The following is a 23044-nucleotide window of genomic DNA, read 5'->3' as shown; positions in this document are numbered from 1 at the left end:
CTTATAGCAATAAAGACCCCAGACCCCAGACCCCCTCGGGGGTCTACAGGCTTCAAAGGGTTAAGGGGCCCAAAGGAGTACAAATTAAAGTCCATCATTTAACATTTCCCCCCCCCAAAACACTGATTTCACTGGTTTAAAAAATACAACAAAGGAAGATTTCTTCCCTTCAAGTGTTTCTTTAGGCAGGTGGGCGTCACCAACTGATCAGGAATTTGAACAATGGAAGATTTTTACTCGAAAATAGCCGAGCATCATTACTCTTTTATTATTTGGCATGATTATATAACTTCATGGCGTAGTTTATGTTCCTTAACTTGCTTGACTCTGTTGTTGTCCATGTCAGCTGGTTATGAGGGGATAAAAGCCCATATTCATATCATAACGGCTGATTTTACAGTGAGGCTTCTGATAAACAGCAAGCGGCCATGAACCACGCTGCTTCTCAACAGGAAGTCCGCGTGTGTGTGTGTGCATGTGTGTGTGTGTGTGTGTGTGTGTGACTCACCCGCTCTCCGTCGAGCAGCAGATGGACTCTGAAGATCATACGGTCGTTCACCGTAATCTCCTCGTTCCTGTAAAGGATCTGAAATATCCGGCTGAGCGCAGCGCCGTCGTGGACCCCCGCCGCGCCGAGGCCGCATTCTGCTGAGGGGGGGGGGGGGGCACAGCGTCGCGCTCCATTAGTCACCGATCGGTTTATTGTCGAAGCAATGTCACTTATTCACGGCAACCGGCAGAAAAAAACCTCAAAACAACATTTGACACTGGTGGCATTTTTTAAATAATATTTTCCCTCCTTTTCTTTTTCATCTCTCTAGGTTTCGCTCATTCTTATTATGTAATATAACGCCGTATGATTTCACCGGCAATACAAAAGGAAGTCTAAAAAAAAGAGACGCGCTACTTTTCAGAAACCGGAAATGAAATGAGGGTGTGTGTGTGTGTGTGTGTGTGTGTGTGCTTAGATTTGTGAAAATATGTGTACCCGGGTTTGAAAAAAATGCATAATGAGTGTTGCGCAATGCGTGACCTGACATTTGGCGAATGTCTCCTGGAGAGATCTGAGCGTGTTTACTCCGATCTGGAGAACATGAGCTTCTTTGGGTTTTTTTCGTTTGTGAAGATGCGTATCGGTGTTTCAACGATAACTCACATTCCATCCGGCCCGTCTTTTCTAAACCGTGACGAAGTACAAGACGAGAGGTGAGGCAGCGCCGTACGACCACGGGAGGAGTTATTAACGGATGCACGCTAAACGAGTCGGCGTCAAACATGCCGAGTCATGGTTCTACACCTCGACGTGCGCGGTCAACACGGCCCTCCGGAAGGCCTCTTCCAGGAATACTCGGGGGACATTGTTGTCTTTCCTCCTGGGCAGCGTGGTGGATACTCACGTTAGCTTAGCTTAGTTTAGCATAAAGACTGGAAGCAGGATGGAAACAGATGTTTCACATCACGACGTTGTCGTCATCGAGCAGACGAGACTTATGAAGAGCGAATCGACCACGGGGAAAACACTTCTTCAAGAAGGACAAACTACAGAAATACCATCAGTAATACCTCAAGTAATACCATGAGTAATACTATGAGTAATACTATGAGTAATACTTTGAGTAATACTTTGAGTAATACTATGAGTAATACTATGAGTAATACTATGAGTAATACCACCATTGAGATCCACTGAAGTTCTGGTTTTATTTAAGGTATAGCCGGAAAAGTCGTGTTTTTAGTTGTGTCTGTATTGCAGCCCGGCTCTCATCTCATGCTGTCCAGCAAGTCTTTGAGTCCCCCGCCCCTGCAGATGTTACGCCTCCTCCAGGTTCATAACGCAGGGTGACGGATGTGACCGAGGCGGCAGATGAGCCCCTCTGGGTGTGAAGAATGTGTCTTTGATATGATTTCTCTTCACAGTGTGTGTGTGTGTGTGTGTGTGTGTGTGTGTGTGTGTGTGTGTGTGTGTGTGTGTGTGTGTGTGTTTGGGTTTCCCACCCACACTGTCTGCAGACACACAACTGATGTGGATTAGAGACAGTAAACTGCAGGAGTCCTGTGCTGGGTGGCCCCGCCCCCTCCTCAGTGGGACCAAAGGGACTAAATCAATTAAGCCTTTTTTGCCCTCTACTCTCTCTCACTCACACACACTCTCCACTTCCTCCTGGATGCCAGTTTGTTTTGATTGATCGTCGTGTGCCGAGGGAGCGGCGGCGATACGACCTGAGGAGGAGCTGCAGGACGAGAGGAGAGCAGCCAAGACTGAGAGGGCTATTGATATATTATGATGGATTTAGATGGATGGATAGATGGATAAATAAATAGATGGATGGATGGATAGATGATAGATGGATGGATGGATAGATAGATTAATGGATGGATGAATGTATTTGGAATACATTTTAGTAATCCCATTCATTGTTTACAGTGAGTTTGAAACACATCAAACCCACAGGGAGTCGGAGCAGAAGATGAGAAGCCGACGGCCTCATGGTGCTCTACGTCTGCTGTGTGTGTGTGTGTGTGTGTGTGTGTGAAAACACCAAAACTCTCGAGTCGCCTTAAAACAAGCGCGTTCCTGCGCGTGACTCCCGACCTTTAAGAGCTTCCCGTTGAGGAACAATTGAAACGTCGACACACACTTTGACACGAGAACAGAGGATTGTTATTATTATTTCCCGTTTTTGTCCGGGTGACAAATGGTTTCCTGTGGCGGGCCGGAGGGCTGAGAGTGAGCTGCACTTTAGTACGTGACCTTGAGGAAGGATCTGCAGAGGGGCGGGGCCGCCGCCGCCTGCTAATTAGCATAATAATAAGTATCGCTGCCGCAGTGCTCCTCCGTATCCACCAAATATACGGATGCTTATGCACGGCTTTATTTCTTTTGGAGCATTTTTCGGGGTTTTTAAATGACCTTGTTTATGGAACATAGGGTTATAACATCAAGAGAAATGTAGTAGTACATATTGTCAGTATGAATGTGGTGGTAGGTTCATTCCCACCAACTTGCAATGGAGTAAAAGTAACTCTTTAACAGTACAATTAGCCACTATGTTGCCTTCATGGACAAAGAAAGCCACTTAATTAAATATTGATTTACTAAAGTGTTTTTTATTTGAAGAGATAGCATTTCCACAAAATGTTAGTTAAAAAATAAAAATATATAATATATAATATATATATATAATACAAAATAAATATTGTCATGCTGGATATTTCACTCATTCAAGGTCAGTTTTCCATCACATTTGGCTAGAATTTTTTATTAATTTTTTAAAAACGATAAAGTGAATGAATGACGCAGGTTTGTTAGTGTATGGATGCAATAAGCGGTGACGCGTCCTCCAGCTGGACGATGGCCGCCCTTCCATTCCTCACCATCGGGTTGATCTGCACCTTCAGGGTACGGCGCCCTAAAAGTAGACGACCGCGAGCTGCTACGTTTATAAATTCCACTGCAATCTATTCCCATTAGATAATGGGAATTCCCGAGACCCTTAAAATGTCCTCACAATACAAAATGTCCTCACAATAGGAACAGGTCCTCACAAGCACAGGCAAACAAACACACACACACACGGTGCTCGAGTCACGGCGCCCTAGAAATAGACGACCGCGAGCTGCTACGTTTATGAGTTCCACTGCAATCTATTGTTATTAGGGAATGGGAATACCCGAGACCCTTAAAATGTCCTCACAATCCAGAATGTCCTCAAAATAGGAACAGGTCCTCACAAGCACAGGCAAACAAACACACACACACACACACAGCGCTCGAGTCATGGCAAGCTAAAAATAGCCGTTATTACTGAGAAAGGTCTTGCTGCACTGTCGGAGATCCAGAAGCTCTGAGCCACATGAATGCAACATGTCATAATAATAATAATAATATGTATTTATGAATTACCGGAGCGTGAAGCGAAGCGCTGTTGAGATTCCTGTTCGTCTCGTCGGTTGCGTGTTTATTTGCGTGTTTATCTCCAGTATTTTAATTAAGAGAGGATTTGCAAATGAGTTTATTGTAAATATTGTATAATTACACAACACATTTATGTTATTAATTTCTTTTTTTTCCGAAGAACAGCATTTTAAGATGATCATTCTATTGTCTACTGCAAAACGCCCACATGTCAAGCTTGTTGTGTCATTTTCTTCATCGAGTCTTAATTCCCTCATTATGAGACCAAGATGAAAACTCTTGCTACTTTAAGAACGGATGTTTTATTTTTTATTTTTTCAATTTGCAGATGAACAATTATCAAGAAATAACATGAAATTCAATTATGTTTGAGTCCAAAGAAAATGGAAAATTTGGTTTTGGGAGATATGAGAGACTCAAGATGTTCTGAGAGTCAGTGTTCAACCCCAAAAGATGAAAAGACAAATGTCTTAAAATAATTGAGCCATAACATTCCCACCACTATGATTCATAAACAAAGCGTTAAATTAATGTACAGTTAATTATAAAACAATTATCCATCTGGTTCTTTCTCAGTCTTTCTACCCACAGTTCATACGAATGGGTTTTCTTCAAGGTGAATTCATTGCGTCCCAATAAACATGTGCTGAGGTATGTCGTTATTTATTTTTTTCTGGCAAATGTGGATTGTAGTTCTTTTGAATCCACAGATCTTTAAAAAATAAACTAAAAAAAGACATGAAGGCAAGAATCTGTGAGATTACTACAATCCAGAGAAGGTTGTAGAAGTTGTCAATATTCCACACATACTTTGAAATGACTACTGTGTACTTAAAACCACAGAACACAGAAATAACTGTTTTCACGTACACTTCAAAGAGGAGCGTGAACAACACTGTGTGTGTGTGTGTGTGTGTGTGTGTGTGTGTGTGTGTGTGTGTGTGTGTGTGTGTGTGTGTGTGTGTGTGTGTGTGTGTGTGTGTGTGTGTAATTCAGACGTTTACTGAGGTCGTGAAAAGAGTTCCTGTGTCAGGAGTTCTCACACTCGGTCCTTTAGACATGGACCACTGAGGCTGAAACACCATTGGTTGTATCAGTCTTCTTGTGTTCGGCTTTTATGACTTCTATTCAACCGTTTACATGAACGAATGACTGAATGGGCCTCAACAAGCACAAAAGGATGCAAAATGACCACAAAGAGGCGCAAAACGACCCGAAAAATGCTAAACAACTCCTATGTGACTCCACACGACTGGAAGAAGATGCTAAACCACAACAAAAAAAGGATGCAAAACGACAAAAAAGATGCAAAGCAACTACCGTGTCATTCAGAAGACTGCAAAGAGATGCTAAACGACTAAAAAAGGATGCAAAATAATCCCAAAATGCAAAACAACTCCCACATGACTTCAAGCTACTGCAATAAGACCCTAAACAACCAGAAAAGGACACAACATTATCCTAAAAATGCTAAACAACTCATACGGGACTCCAAACGACTGCACAAAGACGCTAACCAACCACAAAAAGGATGCAAAATGACCCGAAAAATGTTAAACAACTGGTATGTGACTCCAAGCGACTGCAATAAGACGCTAAACAATCACAAAAAGGATGCAAAATGTTCCATAAAATATAAAACAACTTCTATGTGAGTCCGAACGACTGCAATAAGACGCTAAACAACCACAAAAAGGATGCAAAATGACCCAAAAATGCAAACTAACTCCGACATGACTCCAAACAACTGCAAAAAGACCCTAAACATCCACAAAAGGATGCAAAATGACCCAAAAACTGCTATGTGCCTCTGTACCTGTACTCTATACAATGACAATAAATTGAATCTAATCCAATACAAAAAATGTGACTCCAAGCGACTGAAATAGGATGCTAAACAACCACAAAAAGGATACAAAATGTTCCATGAAATACAAAACGACTCCTATGTGACTCCAAGCGACTGCAATAATATGTTAAACAACCACAAAAAGGATGCAAAATGACCCATAAAATGCCAAACAACTCGTATGTGAGTCCAAGCGACTGCAATAGGATGCTAACCAACCACTGAGATGAGTGAAGAGACACAAATCAACTGCAAAAGAAACCAAGAAAAAGGGCAGAAACATTTAATGTGATAACTGAAAACTAATATTACAAGATCATGAGATTGTATCTGCAGACGTCAGGGTACCGTTGTCTCTCGAGGGTCAGTGTGTCCTCCCTACCTGTGTTGTCTAGCGTCGTCACGATCAACCTGTGGGGCACTCGAGGTGAGACCTTCAGCCCGGCGCGTACCTGGTAGAACCTGTAGGGGGCGACACCCACACCTCATTGTTGAGTCCAGCTTCCTACCACAGGATAACAATGCTATGTCACAGATATTTTAACATGTCAGGTTTCAGGGCGAGTCACTCTTACCCCCTAAGCCTCTAACCCTCTTACCATCTAACCCCCTTACCCCCTAAGCCTCTAACCCTCTTACCCCCTAACCCCCTAACCTTCTAACCCCCTAACCCCTAACCTCTACCCCCTAACCTCTGACCCTAACCCCCTAACCTCTAAACCCTAAACCCTAACCCTTAACCTCTAACCCTAACCCACTAACCTCTAACCCTCTAACCCCCTAACCCTCTAACTCCCTTACCCCTAACCCCTGACCCCTAACCCCTAACCTCTAAGCCTCTAACCCCTAACCTCTTACCCCTAACCCTCTAACCCTCTAACCCCTAACCTCTAACCTCTTACCCCTAACCCCTAACCCCTAACCTCTAACCCCTAACCCCTAACCCTCTTACCCCTAACCTCTTACCCCCCTAACCCCTAAACCCCTAACCCTCTAACCTCTACCCCTAACCCCCTAACCCCCTAACCCTCTAACCCCCTAACCCCCTAACCCTCTAACCTCCTGACCCTCTAACCCCTCTAACCCTTGAAAACCCTTTTTATGTGAGCGCAGCTGAAAACAGTTATGCTGCTGAGAGAAGCTATACAACTGGCCTTCCTTTGAGCCACAAGAAGAACAACATTAATGTTTACAATAAAAATCATTATTTCTAACCTCGTCAATGTCTTGACTATATTTTATATTAATTTTTTAATTAATTTGACAAATAAAGTGAGCCGGTGTCGCCCATGCTGCTCCCCAGCAGACAATGGCAAAGTGCACACTGGCCACAACCGACTGGTAGAATAACTCCAGCATCTTGCTGCACACGTTGAAGGATCAAGCTTTCTCAGGAAAAAGAGTCGACTCATCCCTTCTTGTACACAGCGTTGATGTTGGCCTTCCAGTTCAGTGGGCTGTCGATGGAGACGCCCAGGTACTTGTACTCCTCCACCATGTCCACGTCCACTCCCAGGACACTCAGAGGTGTAGGAGCTGTCGCCTCCTCCTGAAGTCCACCACCATCTCTCTGGTCTTGGCCACGTTCAGCCGCAGGTGGTTCTCATCGCCCACTTTACAAAGTCACTCACCACTGCCCTGTACTCCTCCTCCCGTCCATCCCTAATACACCGACCACTGCAGAATCATCAGAGTACTTCTGCAGATGGCATGACTCCGTGTTGTACTGGAAGTCACTGGTGTACAGGGTGAAGAGGAAGGAGACAGAACAGTTCCTGTGGGCTCCAACATCACTGACCACCGTTCCAGACAGCACACGCCCATTCTGACAAACTGTGGTCTGCCTGTGAGGTAGTCAGTGATCCAGGAGATGGTGGACGGCCCACACCGGCCACCGCAGCTTCTCACTCAGCAGCAGTGGCTGGATGGTGTTAAATGCACTGGAGAAGTCAAAGAAAGTGACTCTCACAGAGACACCGGTTCCATCCAGGTGCGACTGAGCTCGCAGCAGGTAGATGATGGCGTCGTCCACTCCCACATGAGGCTGGTAAGCAAATTGCAGAGGGTCCAGCGACGATTTCACCTGCGGCCGGAGGTGGGCCAAGACCAGCCTCTCCAGCACCTTCATCACATGGGAGGTGAGGGCGACCGGTCGGTAGTCGTTGAGGCCAGATGGTGTTGACTTCTTGGGGACAGGGACCAGGCACGACGTCTTCCACAGCACCGGGACTTCCCCAGCCTCAGGCTGAGGTTGAAGAGGCGCTGCAGGACACCAGACAGCTGGGTGGCGCAGGTCTTTAGGACCCTGGGGCTGATGCCATCAGGACCTTCAGCTCTGCGCTGGTGTAGTTTCTCCAGCTGTCTTCTCACCTGGTCAGTCGTCACAGAGAGAGGGGGGAGGGTGGAGGAGCCCATTGTTATTGAGGGCTCGGTGGATGTGCAGCTCAGCAGGGGGGACAGAGGGGGAGGTGTGATGTGTGGAGGAGACAGGAGAGGGCTGTGAACTGAACCTATTGAAAAAACAGTTCAGCTCGTTGGTGTCATGCGCAGTCCAGGTTGTCGCAACGAGAGAGGACCCAAACGCCGACATTATTGCACAAAAACAATCTTTACTCCAAGAAACCAGAACGACAAAACACACGGACCAAACAGTACGAAGCCACACTGGGAATGAGACGAACAGGGTTTACATACACAGGCAAGGTGAGAGGATTGGACAACGGGGAACGAGACACAGGTGGACACAATGAGGGCGGGGCCAGCAATCACAGAAGGAAACAATCAGGGCCAGGGCAGACAATCACAGGGAGACAGACGACACAAGGACTTCCAAACAAGACACAAAACTAACACAAACTCCAGATCATGACAGTACCCCCCCCTCAAGGGACGAATTCCAGACGGCGTTCCACAAGGGTGGGTGGAGGGGAGCCGGAGGATGGTCCAAGGCTGCAGAAGCAGCCCGGGGGGGCGGGCGGCAGGACGATAACCAGGCCGAGGCGCTCTGGAGGCGGGCCGGAGGACAAGAGCGGGAGCTAGGGACCGGGCTCAGGAGGAAGTCCCAGGGTACCGGGGTGGGGATGGGGGCTCTGTGGGACCAGGACCAGGCGGCAGACATGGGGAACCAGGGCTGGACGGACGGTCACGGGAACCGGGATGGACGGACGGAACACGGGAACTGTGACTGACCGGGACGGAGGCGGATGAGGAGAACCAGGGCCGGTGGGAAGGAGGCGGAACACCGGGGACTGGAACATCGGGGGCTGGAGCCGGCGGCGGAACACCAGGGACTGGAACCGGTGACGGAAACCCAGGGACTGGAGCCGGCGGAACACCGGGACTGGAACTGGAACATCGGGACTGGAACTTCAGGGTCTGGAGCCTGTGACGGAACCGGAACATCGTGGACTGGAACCGGTGACGGAACTCCGGGGACTGGAACCGGAACATCGTGGACTGGAACCGGTGACGGAAACCCAGGGACTGGAGCCGGCGGCGGAACACCGGGGACTGGAACTGGAACATCGGGACTGGAACTTCAGGGTCTGGAGCCTGTCAGGACTGGAACCGAACATCGTGGACTGGAACCTCAGGGTCCGGAGCCTGTGACGGAACCGAACATCGTGGACTGGAACCTCGGGTCTGGAGCCTGTGACGGAACATCGGGACTGGAGCCGGCACAGGGCCAAGGGCCGGAGGGACTCCACATGTTGTGGAGATGCACCTCATGGAAGGCTGGCCAGACCAGAACCGCGACGGAACACCGGGGACTGGAACATCGTGGACTGGAACCTCGGGTCTGGAGCCTGTGACGGAACCTCGGGACTGGAGCCGCACAGGACCACGGGCCCGAGGGACTCCCACATCTCCTCCAGAAGTACCTGAAACTTAGTTGGCCCGGCAGGAACCGTGCAGTGGAAACTGAAGGCTGGGTCCATTCTTGGTGGCTTCGTTCTGTCATCGGCAGTCCAGGTTGTCATAACGAGAGAGGACCCAAACGCCGACATTACTGCACAAAACAATCTTTACTCCAAGAAACCAGAACAGGACGACAAAACACACGGACCAAACAGTACGAAGCCACACTGGGAATGAGACGAACAGGGTTTACATACACAGGCAAGGTGAGAGGATTGGACAACGGGGAACGAGACACAGGTGGACACAATGAGGGCGGGGCCAGCAATCACAGAAGGAAACAATCAGGGCCAGGGCAGACAATCACAGGGAGACAGACGACACAAGGACTTCCAAACAAGACACAAAACTAACACAAACTCCAGATCATGACAGTTGGCCCTCTCCAGGGAGCCCCCTGGCTGTCTCCCTCCCACCTTGAAGCCAGTTATCTGCTTCATGCCAGACCACACCTCCCTTGTGTTGTTCAGCTGGAGTTTGGCCTCCAGCTTCCTCCTGTAGGAGTCCTTGCCCTCCCTGAGCTTCACCTTTAGGTTGCGCTGGGCTTTCCTCAGCTCATCCCTGTCTCCAGACCTGAAAGCAGCTTTCTTCATGTCCCTGGTGATCCAGGGCTTGTTGTTGGGGAAGCAGCGCACAGTCCGTGATGGGATGGTGGTGTGTTCACAGAACTTGATGTATTCCGTGATGCAGTCGGTCATACTGTTGATGTCCTCCCCATGCGGTCCACACAACACATCCCAGTCCGTTGACTCGAAGCAGTCCTGTAGAGCGTCGTTAGCCTCCAGAGACCACCTCCTCACAGTTCTGGTGGTCACCGGCAGCCTCTTCACCAGAGGAACATACCTGGGTGTCAGCCGGACCAGGTCATGATCAGACCTGCCGAGGGGGGGAAGGGCAGTGGCGCTGTATGCGTCCTTAGTATTAGCATACAGCAAGTCCAGAGTTTTATTGTTCCTTGTTGGGCAGTCTATGTATTGATGGAAGGTTGGCAGAGCTTTTTCCAATGTGGTGTGGTTAAAGTCGCCAGTGATAGCCATGAATGCTCCAGGCTGATGATTCAGCAGAGCAGACACAGTGGAGTGGATGGTGTCCACAGCTTCCTCAGCGTCAGCTGATGGCGGCACATACACGACAACCACAATGGCGGACGTGAACTCTCTCGGCAAATAGTACGGGCGCATCCCCACGGCCAACAGTTCAATGTTCGGGCTACAGAAGCGCTCCTTCACGCACACATGGTCCGGGTGGCACCACCGTTCATTCACATAAACAGCGATCCCGCCCCCCCTCTTCTTACCGCTCTGTGAAGCGTCTCTGTCAGCCCGAACAGTCCTGAAGCCGGGCAAAGACGCTGTGATCCGGATAGTCCGCGTGTAGCCACGTCTCAGTGAAGCACAAGAGGCTGCTCTCACGGAAGATCCTCTCAGACATTACCAGCGCCGAGCTCATCCGTCTTATTCGCCAAAGACCTCACGTTCCCGTTATGATCGACGGTACCGAGGGTTTGTATCTCCTCGTTTAGCCCTCCGCTTGACACCCGATCTGCAACCGCGAGCCCTTCTCCGTAGCTCCAGCGGGATCACAGGTCTTTCTCCAGGCAGAAGCTTCGCCTGCACAGCGATCAGCTGAGCACGCGAGTAGACGACGGTCCCCGTCATTGTTTTGCTGTGGCTCTCCGATACTCACGACAAAGTGAACAAAAGCCACAGTAGAATTATCGAAAAAAGTAGTTATGGTCCAGTGTCCGACCGTAACTAAGACAAACGTGAAAGAAAAGAAAAGAAAGAGAGGAAAAGTGCAAAAAAGACAATAAAATAAAAGCAAAACGCCACTACTGAAACAAGCAGCCGTTGGCACAGCGCCATTTTGATTTTTATCTAACCCCCTTACCCCCTAAGCCTCTAACCCTCTTACCCCCTAACCCTCTAACCCTCTAACCCCCTAACCCCCTAAACCTCTAACCCTCTTACCCTCTAACCCCCTAACCCCCTAACCCTCTAAGCCTCTAACCCCCAACCTCTTACCCCTAACCTCTTACCCCTAACCCCTAACCTCTAACCCTCTTACCCTCTAACCCTCTTACCCCCTAACCCCCTGACCCCCTAACCCCCTAACCCTCTAACCCCCTAACCCCCTAACCCTCTAACCCCCTGACCCTCTAACCCCTCTAACCCTTGAAAACCCTTTTTATGTGAGCGCAGCTGAAAACAGTTATGCTGCTGAGAGAAGCTATACAACTGGCCTTCCTTTGAGCCACAAGAAGAACAACATTAATGTTTACAATAAAAATCTTTATTTCTAACCTCGTCAATGTCTTGACTATATTTTATATAAATTTTTTAATTAATTTGACAAATAAAAGTGAGTTTTCATGGAAAACACCAAATTGTCTGAGTGACCCCAACCTTTTGAACAGTAGTGTATATACACCTGAGTCTTTATGATTCATATAATGTTATCTTCATTGATAAAAAGAGAGCTTTACTTTGAAACATAAGGACATTTCGAAGTGACCCCAGACTTTTGAACGGGAGTGTCCGTGTCATCTCTGGATGGAATACAGACGTTCAGCTTTCAAGCTTCAGAAGTACTTCTTCACGTCATGAAGACGTGATGACCTGAAGTTAACGAATTCACGTCAAACAGAATCAAACATGAAATGTACAAATGTTGCTGACATTTTTAAAAGGGTTTACGGGCAAAATGGTTATCAATAATGGAAAACACATAATCATAAACCTCTATTTAAAAGCAGCAGATGGGAACTTGTGGTAGAATACTACAAACGAGCAAACATTTAAAGATAAGGCAAAGAAGCTATTGATCCCATGGCATGAGGTTATTAGAGGCTGTGAGGCGTGAAACGTCTCGCTGACGTTCATCAGAATTATTTACACAGCATCCCAGACCGAAGGTCACTGGGACAGCTTAAATACATAAGGGCTGTTTATGGGATGAAGTAGGTCCACTGGTCAGAAACTAATCCTCTACCTATTACAGCGGAGGTTTTATAGACTTTATAGACTAAATAATGTATATATATTAGGGCTGTGAAACGATTAAAATTTGTAATCAGGTTAATCACAGGTTTCTGTGGATTAATCATGATTAATCCCATATATACATTCAGGGTTTTTCCTGCGTCAAAATGGGTCTTCGGCGCACCGTCTGTCCGTTGAGTGAGTGATCAGCAGCTGGCCGCTCGGTCCATGATCAACCACAGACATGAGACAATAAAGAACTCTCGCTTATCCCCCTCCAGTTGTGGGAAATAACAGGGTCACCCCACCCGTCACCTTCTTTGTTCACCAAACAAACCTCTCTTGCCCTGCCGCGATAAACATATTGAGCACCTACCATTAAACATTAAGAGTCGAGAGTTTTTTTTTCAGAAAGAAATTGTGTGGCGGGGTGCGTGAGTAAGAACAAAATGCGGAGTCTCATCGCTCAATGCGTGACACTGAGAGTGCATCGTTCACCAGTGCGCGCGCCAGCATCCGAGCTCTGCTGCGCGAGCCGAGGGGTGCAAGTGACGGAGATCGGAGTCGTGTTAACGTGACACTAGAGACAGAATGACATGCTGCTGGTTCGAGACGACCAACAACAGACGGATTGAAAGCTCATTCTGCGCATGCGTTAAATGCGTTAAAAAAAATAAACTAGTTAAACCTGTGATTTAATTAACTGAGTTAACACGTTATTTTTCACAGCACTAATATATATATATATATATATATATATTTTAAATAAATAGATATTTTTTAATAGATATTTCTAAATAAATACACATATTTTTAATACATATTTAAAAATAAATATGTATATATATTTTTTGTATATATATTTTTTAATGAATGTATATATATATTTTTTTCAAAATAGATAGTTTGAAATACATATAGATATTTTTGAATAGATATTTATATATATGTATTTCTTTTTATAAATATATATATATACATTTTCTTAATAAATAAATAAAGATAGATATTTTTTAAATGAATAAATAAATATTATTTTATATATGTATATATATATATATATATAGATATATACATTTATAAAATATGGTTATTGATGCAGGAGGACAATCAAACTTTGACATTTTGTTGGCAAAATAAAGTTATATTGCCGAAGAAAGTGCAGCTGGTTTTGTGATTGGAGTATCTGAAACAATCTAAGTCTCTAATTTTATCTCCATTAGATCAAACTAAACGGCTTCTCAAACTGAGATGTAATCCCTCAAAGTGTGCCTCTGCGTCGCTCCCTCAGTCTGGTCCCGGGCTTCCTATCGATTGCACTAATTGCTTCGCTGCGTGGTGAGAAGTAAGTCGCTGAACCGGTGTCAGTCTGCAGGGCTTCATCTTCACATCGGGACGCGAGGCTTTTTACTTCCTGTTTTACTAATTCAATTCAATTCAATTCATGTTGTATGTGTCCTGAAATCACATCTAACACATGTGGCTTTACAACCTGTACACACACGGCAAAAAATAAGCTTGAATAGGGGAGCGGAAAGGAATACATGCTTTTCCTTGCAGTATTCAATAAGGACAAACTACTGTGTGATAATATTGCACCTTTGACCTTTGACCCTCTCGAGGATCGTGGGTCTGAAGAGCCAGAAAAGTATGTCGACTTGTTCTGTGAAATGGGAACGGATGCAGTGGGACAACGATGGTATTTTCAACATACTGCGTTTTACATACTATATATATATATATATATATGTGTATATTTATATATAAATATATATATTTATTAATATATATATATATTTATCTAAATATATTTATATATACTTTATTTAAATATATGTATATGTTAATACATATATATATATGTATATATAAATATATTTAGATAAATATATATATATATTAATAAATATATATATTTATATATGTATATAGATATTTATATATTAATAGTTGTATTCATTTATAAATATATATATTTATATATTATTAATTTTTTATTTATTTATAAATATATAAATATATATATATATATATTTATATATATATATATATATATATGGGGACATACTAAATGGGTGTCTGGTATACTTAATGGTAGAACTCAAACTGGAGGTTCATAGCAGTTTTGCCGCTGGTACAAACACACATTAGTGCACTCGGCTGAAGGGATTACCACGATTAAGCCTCGGCCCGTCCTCTTCTGGAGATGGAAAATCATTTTCATAAAGCCGGCACCCGACGAGAGGTTTTAATCTTCTTGCAGCAACACAGCAGGATGAACGTTGCAATTTGTTTTTATGTCACAGAATATTATGAAAAACTCAACTGGGAAAAGTACACGTTTAAATTCATACTTTATTATTATTATTATGATGAATCTGTCCTCTGAACAGCCATGCCTACATTTCATTAAACCCCCTGACGTCCTGACATACATTTGCAGGGGATTATGGGTATTTCTCAGACACGCCTGACAACGTCCAGCTCGGAGAACTGATTTTATGTTTTTTGTTGTTGTTGTTTTTTAAATGTACCGAGTCGTACTTTAATTTACTCAATAAATTATATTGTACCTTCATCATTTTAAGATGTGGCATATTTTAATTAGCATTCATCTATCGTTTTAATGTACTATAGGGATCTACAGGAAAGGGATGGTGTATTTTATCTATATTTTTAAGCCAAAGCAGTCCATCTGGTCTGCAATTATTCCATCAATAACCAAAGTTTATATTGAAAATTCTCATGAACTACTGAATTTTATAAAAATAAAATATAATATATTTATTTCCAAATTTCTGTATTTATTATTTTAAGTGTTTCTATATGTATGTTACATCCTGTGACTGAGACAGCCCTGTTCCAGGAAGAGGGTGGAGCTATGTCTTTCAGGTCTGGCACGCCTGGAGCAACACCACCTGAGAGGAATTACATAATCAGTGGGCGGGGCTTATATACACCCTGAAAGCAAGTGTGTCTCTCTCTGTGTCTTGACCTCTGAGCTTAACCATTCTGTGGCATGGTGCCTAAGTGTAGGCCACCATTTGTGTATTGTCGGGTCAAGCTGTGTCGGGGTTCTCTGGCTTTCTTGTGGTCAGTCAGGGAGCTCAGTATTGTTTTTCTTTTCTTCTAGGTCAGTGGGATATTTTGTTTTCTAGTTAGCATGGGGTTTTGTTGTGTTGGCCTTGGAGACCCTGAAGCCTTTTTGTTTCTGTTTCAGTCTACCCTTATCTCCGCTAAATAAATATTCCTTATTTTGCTTAAGTATTTCATTTTATTGTCCGCCTCCTTTGCTTACCCCTTAGCTATATCCCTTATTATTTGGATGTTACGGCCTGTGCATCCCTAGACAACCGAGAGGCCGTAACAATGTATATATCTATAACTTTTTATATTTTGTATTGAATTTTTTTAAATTATTAAATTATTTGTTGTATATATATATATATATTTATATGTTTTGATATCTTTATATATCTTTCTATATATAGAGAGATTTTAATATCTATATGAGATATTAAAATGTGTCCTTAGTCAGCAGTCAACACTCATATCCTCTGTAATTTTGCCGAGTTGCCAGTTGTGAAGCCGAGCAACACAAACAAAAATCATGCCTGTGGATTCCTGACAATATGAAATAAATACAGGTGCTTACCCTCTTTGAAAGAGATCCACATTGTGGAACTTGTGCAGCTCTACAGAAAACTCCAGCGTCCCCTGAACTTCAGACATGACACGCTCCGACTCATCACCTGTCGAGTGAGAGGAGAGAGACACAATGAGGCGGCTGTGACTCATCTTCACTTTTATGAATATCATTGACATCAAATGAGAAATAAACATCGCCCTGATGCGTCGTTATCTCAGAGTAAATGCAGCGCGGTCAATGTCATTGTAATTACCGCCTGAATAATCAGGATTATAACTGTACGCACTGAATAGTTCTGGCGCTTCGATATATTTCCATCAGATATCAAATACATGCAAAACTAGTGATGACACGTAATCCTCTTCGTCCATTTAAAGTGAGTCAACGTTGTCTGTGATGTCTGTGCTTCACGCACAAACAATCTGAGGTGCAGCTTTCATCATATGCACAGAAAAAGAGAACGATTTGTCAAATACGATGTCTTCTGCCTGTTGATGCTATATAAATAAATATATATATTTTTTTCTTCTTTCGACCCCTTATTGTTTTTTTACTCCCAATTTGCTTATTTTTCGTTTTTTCCGAAATAAAACCATTGGTTTATTTCACAAAACACGTCTGTTGCCTTTATTAGTTATGGAAAAACAATATTCTTAAGGTTCTTAAATGTATATGTCCTGGTGGCGTAATTCCCAAAATGCCAAATCGCCTCTACCCCTCTGACCGACTGCTGATGGAGTAAGAATCCACAGTTTGTGTCTCAAATGTTCAATTTAGCAAAAGCAACTCTTTGTATGTCATCGTCAAGTGAAGCCTTGGGTTTCCTTCGGCAAACGGCATTGGTAAGTTTTCGGTCTGAGTTTTTATTTGCCACGTCCTGCGAGCAGAGGAACGTTTTCCAGAGTGTCTTCCCAGCAAGAATCTTGCCACCTGATAAATAAAGATAAATAAAGGTAAATTAAGGGCCAGTTCAGAGAACATCCGCCTTCCAAAACCAGCACCTTCCTAATTTACAATTTGTATTTTTTTGGGGGTCTATGTATTTTTTTTGTATGTAATTATGTATGCATGTTTCCACGTCTCAATTCATACTATATTTATTTGTACCTTAAGTTGCTGTTATCGTGGTTGTTTGTTCACTGTATTTTAAATCTTTGTATAGTTTCTGTCTCAGTCACAAAACCTCCAAACGACTGATTTTAAAGTTCTGTATACCCCAACTTCTTGGAGGTGGTATTATTCTTCATTCCTGTGTTTGCAAAATCAATACAAACGATAAAAAAGAAAAAAATAATAAAAAACGTGGCATGTGAAACAAAAACCACGGTAACCTTGAACGCAACACGTTAGCCGGCCACTGCTACAAAAGGCCCGAAAAAAGGCAAGAAACTCTTCCTCTTCTTGCTGACTCTGCATATTGTGTCACATCGACACACTTGTGTGTGTGTGTGTGTGTGTGTGATCACCGGTGATGCCCGTCACCACGATGCCAACGTGGGACGGTTGCAAGTGATTTTTCACGTGAGCCCGTTAGTACGTACGTCTCGTGACTTCTCCACCGAGAGCTGCTCCGGCGCTTCCTTCGTTCCCTGAGTCGTGAACGGAGGTTGTGTTTGTCTGCTGCCTCGACGGTCTGAAGAGCCGCGAGCTGAACCAACGGCGGCTTCGATTAAATGGAGGCTGGCGGTCGAGGGACTGTTGGGAGTTAATATACTTCCGCTCCCACCGAAACAATCGACGTCGTACGGATGTAGACGTCAAGAAGGGAATCAGATCAAAAAGCGCCCACGCTGACGGCCTCAAAGGCCCACCGCCGGCGTACGTCGGATTCACCGTTACCGTTGACGACGAGCAACGTCTTTATTAAAGGGGGTTAGAGATTTTCATCTGATCAATGGATCTCACAAAAGAACAAAACTAACAATGAATGTATTCCTCTGTAGCCCCCCCCCCCCTCAGCTGCATATGTAATCAAATTAATCCCACATCTGTGTTTCTATTGATTTCTTTTTCAAGACAACGCTCGTTAGTGAGTTCAATTCTTTGTTGACAATGGAAAGAATAATCTAGATTATCGGCAGCCGTATCCAGGCGGCATCTTCCGAGTGAAAACCTTTTAGTGCTGATACCAGCAGGGCTATTTTTAGACTCTTTCATCCAGGTCCCAATTTTTTTTTTTCCCCCATCAGGATTTTATGGGGCTTTGAGACTTGGACCTTTTTCTGTTAGTCTGTAGTTTAAAGCTTTACACATTTAAATGACAAGTTGTTTCATGGAGAGAAACACTGAATTAATTAAAGGACGAATAGATGATAGTGTTTAGTTTGTCGAGTTGCTTTTAAAAACATATTTTTTCAAATTTTCTGCTCCTTTAAAAAAAAATCCTAAAGAAAATAGAATTGAATAACGAAGAATCCTGAAAGATTGTTTTTCGTTTCCTTTTAAGTGGGACCTATTTTTGACACATTTTATGTTGTATATATATGATATATATTTCAACGTGTTCCTTTCTATAGAGTACAGTTTCAATGCTAATGGCCGTTCCCTCGGGTGGAAACATGCCCCCACTTGCCTGTAAATGTTTGTTCGGCGTCACCGTGAACACACACATCTGTTGCTCTTCTGCTTCTGATGATAAACATCATTCTGGTACCTGAAGTATTTTTCTGCACATGTAGATGCAAACCCTGACTCCATGTAAAAAAAAAAAACGTAATCTGAAATTTTACAGACTTTATATTCACTTTAAAAGCTGCCGACGACAAGAATCGGTCCATTTCCGTTGCCTCTTGGTTGCGGCTAACGGAGTAACGGCGCAGGCTAACGCAAATTAGCGCCGTCCAAGCCGACAACCGCCTCTATGAACGCGGCGTGCTCCAGGAAGTGGGGCGCTCACGTGCACTAGCATTAAAAGTGTGCACGGCGATGTCAATAAAGCCAGAAGCTCAGGTTCTACATATCTGCTGTCTCCATAATTCTGGTACCGGTCATATTATTCTGCACATGTTGACGCAAACCCCGACTACACGTTCAAATAAAACCGGAATATGAAATCTCACAGATTTTAGATCAACTTTAAAAGAATCGGTTTCCGTTGCCTCTCGAAAATGGTGACGGTCGGACCGCCAGCTTGCGGCTAACGGTGCTAACAGCGCAGCGCAGTAACGACGTAGCTAACGGTGTTTCTATCGGAGGGAGAACGCCGTCGATGCTGACAGCCGCCATGTGAGCTACAGGAAGTTTAAAAATGTGTACGCCGATGTCAACATAGATAGAAGCTCAGGTTAAGAGTATCTGCTGCCCCCATAATTCTGGTACTAACTAGTATTATTCTGCACATGTTAATTAAAAAAAGACGTAATCTGAAATCTTCCGGACTTTAGATAAACTTTAGAAGGTGCCGACTACAAGAATTGGCCCATATGTCCGTTGCCTCCAGGTTCGGCCGCCGGCTTGCGGCTAACGGTGCTACCAGCGCATGCTAACGCAAAAGTAATGACAGAGCTAACGGTGTTTAACCAAGCGAGAAGCATTTAAAACACTGGAGAGGGAACGTGGCTCCGATCTCTGCTCAGGTAGACGTCACTCCGCTCTCTTTGCACAGACTATAGTGGTTTGATGCTATATTAATCCTCTCATTATCGAATGTTTCACCTTTTTAAGCAACTTATCGGTTTCAACATAGCTGTAACTGGCCTGGTTTCGGATATATTAACCGCGCCTCGGGCTGAAAGACTGCTGAGCAATCGGAAACATGCCGAGCGCGTGTCTGTTAACAGACTTTTAATGAAGCCATTGATCATCAATAAGCCATTTTCCCGCAATCCCAATGGTTTACCTTTCAGTATTGGGATTTCTTGAGGCCGTTCTCCATTTTCTATCGTTATACAAATCCCAGTTTAAGATGCATGTTGTGTCCAGTTAGCTGCACAATGCTAGCCCCCCCCCCCCCCCCCCCTAATACTGACTTGATGTGGAATGAGCAGATTTGTGCAGTCGACGTAGGCGTATAGGTGTGATTGTAACGCAGAGTCACTGTGTGCTGCTGTATGTGTGCACAGCTCAAAAGGGCCGGAAATTAATCCCACAGGCATTATTTAATTCATTAATATCTAAATCTGCGAAGCACAATGGCCGAAACTAGAGCCGTCGCCAAATACAGGGTCATGTGACACAGGGCCAATGGGCTACAGCGCCTCTTTTCAGGCGATGAAATGATACAAATGTAGTTTCTGATTGGTCTTTGAGGCATTTTGAGGATATTTAGCGTGTGTAAAAATCAAAGTTGCTGCGACAATGTTGATACACAGCTGATTTCTGCACACTGGGTACGTGGAGTGCCCTACAGGAAATCACCGGGCCAGCAATCATGTGAGGGAATAATCTGGCATTTGCTTTAAACCCCCTCTGTGAAGCTGTATTAGGCTCTTTGTTGTCGAAAAAAATCATGAAGGCAAATTCCCTGAGAAGGCCAAGACGAGGAGAAAAAAAGAAACAGAATTAAATGAGTCATGAGTGTATGACTTTGAGGGGATGTGACCGGCATTCTCGCCACCTCGGAATGAGACGCTGTGACGATCACAGAGCTGAAAGATACAGAGATACACCGGAAAACCCAACCGCACAAGTCCTTCGCAGCATTGAGACTCTTTTTATCTTCACTATAGCCTCTGATTCAACATGAATGTGTGAATGACAACCAAGTGCTGGTCACATGCGTTCGAGTGTTTGAAGCTACACACGTAAATATAAAGAATTGCTCTTTCATGAAAGTATAAAGGGGGTCGGTCCCCTGCATTACGATGACAGTCCAGCACTTTTCCCGTGGTGCACGCTGACCCTCGATGGCATGCGATCGCGTTCGACCCGTCGCTGTTTACTCTCCCGCTGAGGCGACAAAGCGTTGTTGTCCCGTGTCGGAAGCGTGGAGCCTTGTGAGACGGCGTGTGTGCGAGCGCGGGACGGCTTCACGACTACGGGACCCGGGGATGACGACCTCCACGCTAAGAATTCAATTATATCACATGCATTCAGATCTGAGCACAAGGGATTGTTTAATAATTAAAAAAAGCTATTTCTAATTCACTCAAGGTGTCCGACTAAAGACCCTCAGCTGCCATAACGGGAGTATACAAAGTATATATATATATATATATATATATATATATAAAATGTCCACATCCTCAATCCACACACACACATTCAGCCCCCCCCCCCCCCCCCCCTCACACACACAATAAGAAAGGCGGGTGTCACATGCAGATGGACGCCGCCTCACCTTGGCAGTGATGAGGCGTAATATCCCGCAGAGGGTTCCGGCTCCAGCCTCCACTGGTTTGCAGGAGGGATGAGCGCTTTGCGGCGTGTTTATACCGCCGCTTCTTCTTCTCCTTCTGCTGCTGCTGCTGCTGTTGCCATGGTTATTCATCCAGAGCCTGTGCGTTCTGCAGTCCCCTCCCTCTCTCTCTCTCTCTCTCTCTTTTCATTCCCTCCCTACGTCTGACTGGGATTTCAATTTGGGAAAGTGCGGCAGCTCTCTGTCTGTCTGTGTGTTTATCCTTCAGGTCCCGCCCCCTTTTTTTACAGACAATGCAATGGGTAGTTTCACAAGGGGGAATATTAATATGCCGTGTGTGTGTGTTTGTGTGTGTGTGTGTGTGTGTCCTGCTGCTGCACTATAGTACGCGTGACGTCACAGCCGGCCCCCCTAAAAGTGAGCCGTGCTGTCGGGAATTAACATGAGAAACAAAGGATGAGTGTTATGAGAAAAGAAAGAGAGCATGCGGATGTCATGTGACTTGGAGGTCGTGGTTAATAGGAAGCTTGTTTTTTTTAATTTTTGTATCTCAACCTCGTGTTCACAGATGAACAATATAGTAAACAAGCTCATTTCTGAGTTTCCAGCTTCAAAGTGTAGAAGCGGATATAATATCCTCACGGCAACGATGCGTTCGATGGTGCAAGTTACACAAAAATGTAAATATTTAACATTTGAAATGATGTTTTATGTGAAGCACTTTGAATGTCCTTGTTGTTGAAATGTGTAATATGAATAAACGTAAGCCTTGCCGTACAAAATTACTCATTTAGAAACCAAAAGCCGACCAGTAAAAACGTTACATTCTAAATGGCCGTAAAGCGGGCTGCGGTCCTCGTATCCCAGCGGCCTGAGAAGCTGGTTTAAAGCACATACCTCACATCTGTTGCATTATTCCTAAAGTGCAAAATCTGGAGTCATGTATATTATAGAAGTTGTATACTTGTATACCTTTTTTTATAGGTTAATCTGGCCACGCCCAAAGAAAAGTCTCTTCATGTAGAGTAGACTTAAGGCGTTGCTCTTTAATAACCGTTATAGTTATAGCTGAACAAGGGTCACCTGGTCCAGACCTAGAGAGGCTGAGAGGCTGCTGGGGGACGCTTAGGATACACTGAGCTCCTATCTTCTTGTGTTAGGATACACTGAGCACCTATCTCCTTGTGTTAGGATACACTGAGCTCCTATCTCCTTGTGTTAGGATACACTGAGCACCTATCTCCTTGTATTAGGATACACTGAGCACCTATCTCCTTGTGTTAGGATACACTGAGCTCCTATCTCCTTGTGTTAGGATACACTGAGCACCTATCTCCTTGTGTTAGGATACACTGAGCACCTATCTCCTTGTGTTAGGATACACTGAGCTCCTATCTCCTTGTGTTAGGATACACTGAGCACCTATCTCCTCATT

General features: G+C 44.4%; 1 protein-coding gene across 1 annotated transcript in view; it reads right to left on the bottom strand.

The window, feature by feature from the left end:
• The window catches only part of fam135b (family with sequence similarity 135 member B), a 51186-nt gene extending 34790 nt beyond the window's left edge, over positions 1 to 16396 (bottom strand). The window contains exons 1-3 of the mRNA XM_056426455.1: positions 16320 to 16396; positions 6148 to 6227; positions 509 to 648 (exon numbers count right to left, since the gene is read on the bottom strand). Coding sequence (XP_056282430.1) covers positions 509 to 648; positions 6148 to 6227; positions 16320 to 16396 — 297 coding nt within the window. The remainder of the gene's footprint in view (positions 1 to 508; positions 649 to 6147; positions 6228 to 16319) is intronic.
• Positions 16397 to 23044: the final 6648 nt, after the last annotated feature.

Source organism: Pseudoliparis swirei, chromosome 1 (assembly GCF_029220125.1).
Source record: "Pseudoliparis swirei isolate HS2019 ecotype Mariana Trench chromosome 1, NWPU_hadal_v1, whole genome shotgun sequence".
In the NCBI taxonomy this organism is placed as follows: domain Eukaryota; kingdom Metazoa; phylum Chordata; class Actinopteri; order Perciformes; family Liparidae; genus Pseudoliparis; species Pseudoliparis swirei.
Note: the sequence above shows the minus strand (reverse complement) of the source record. Positions and strands in the feature narration are given on the sequence as shown.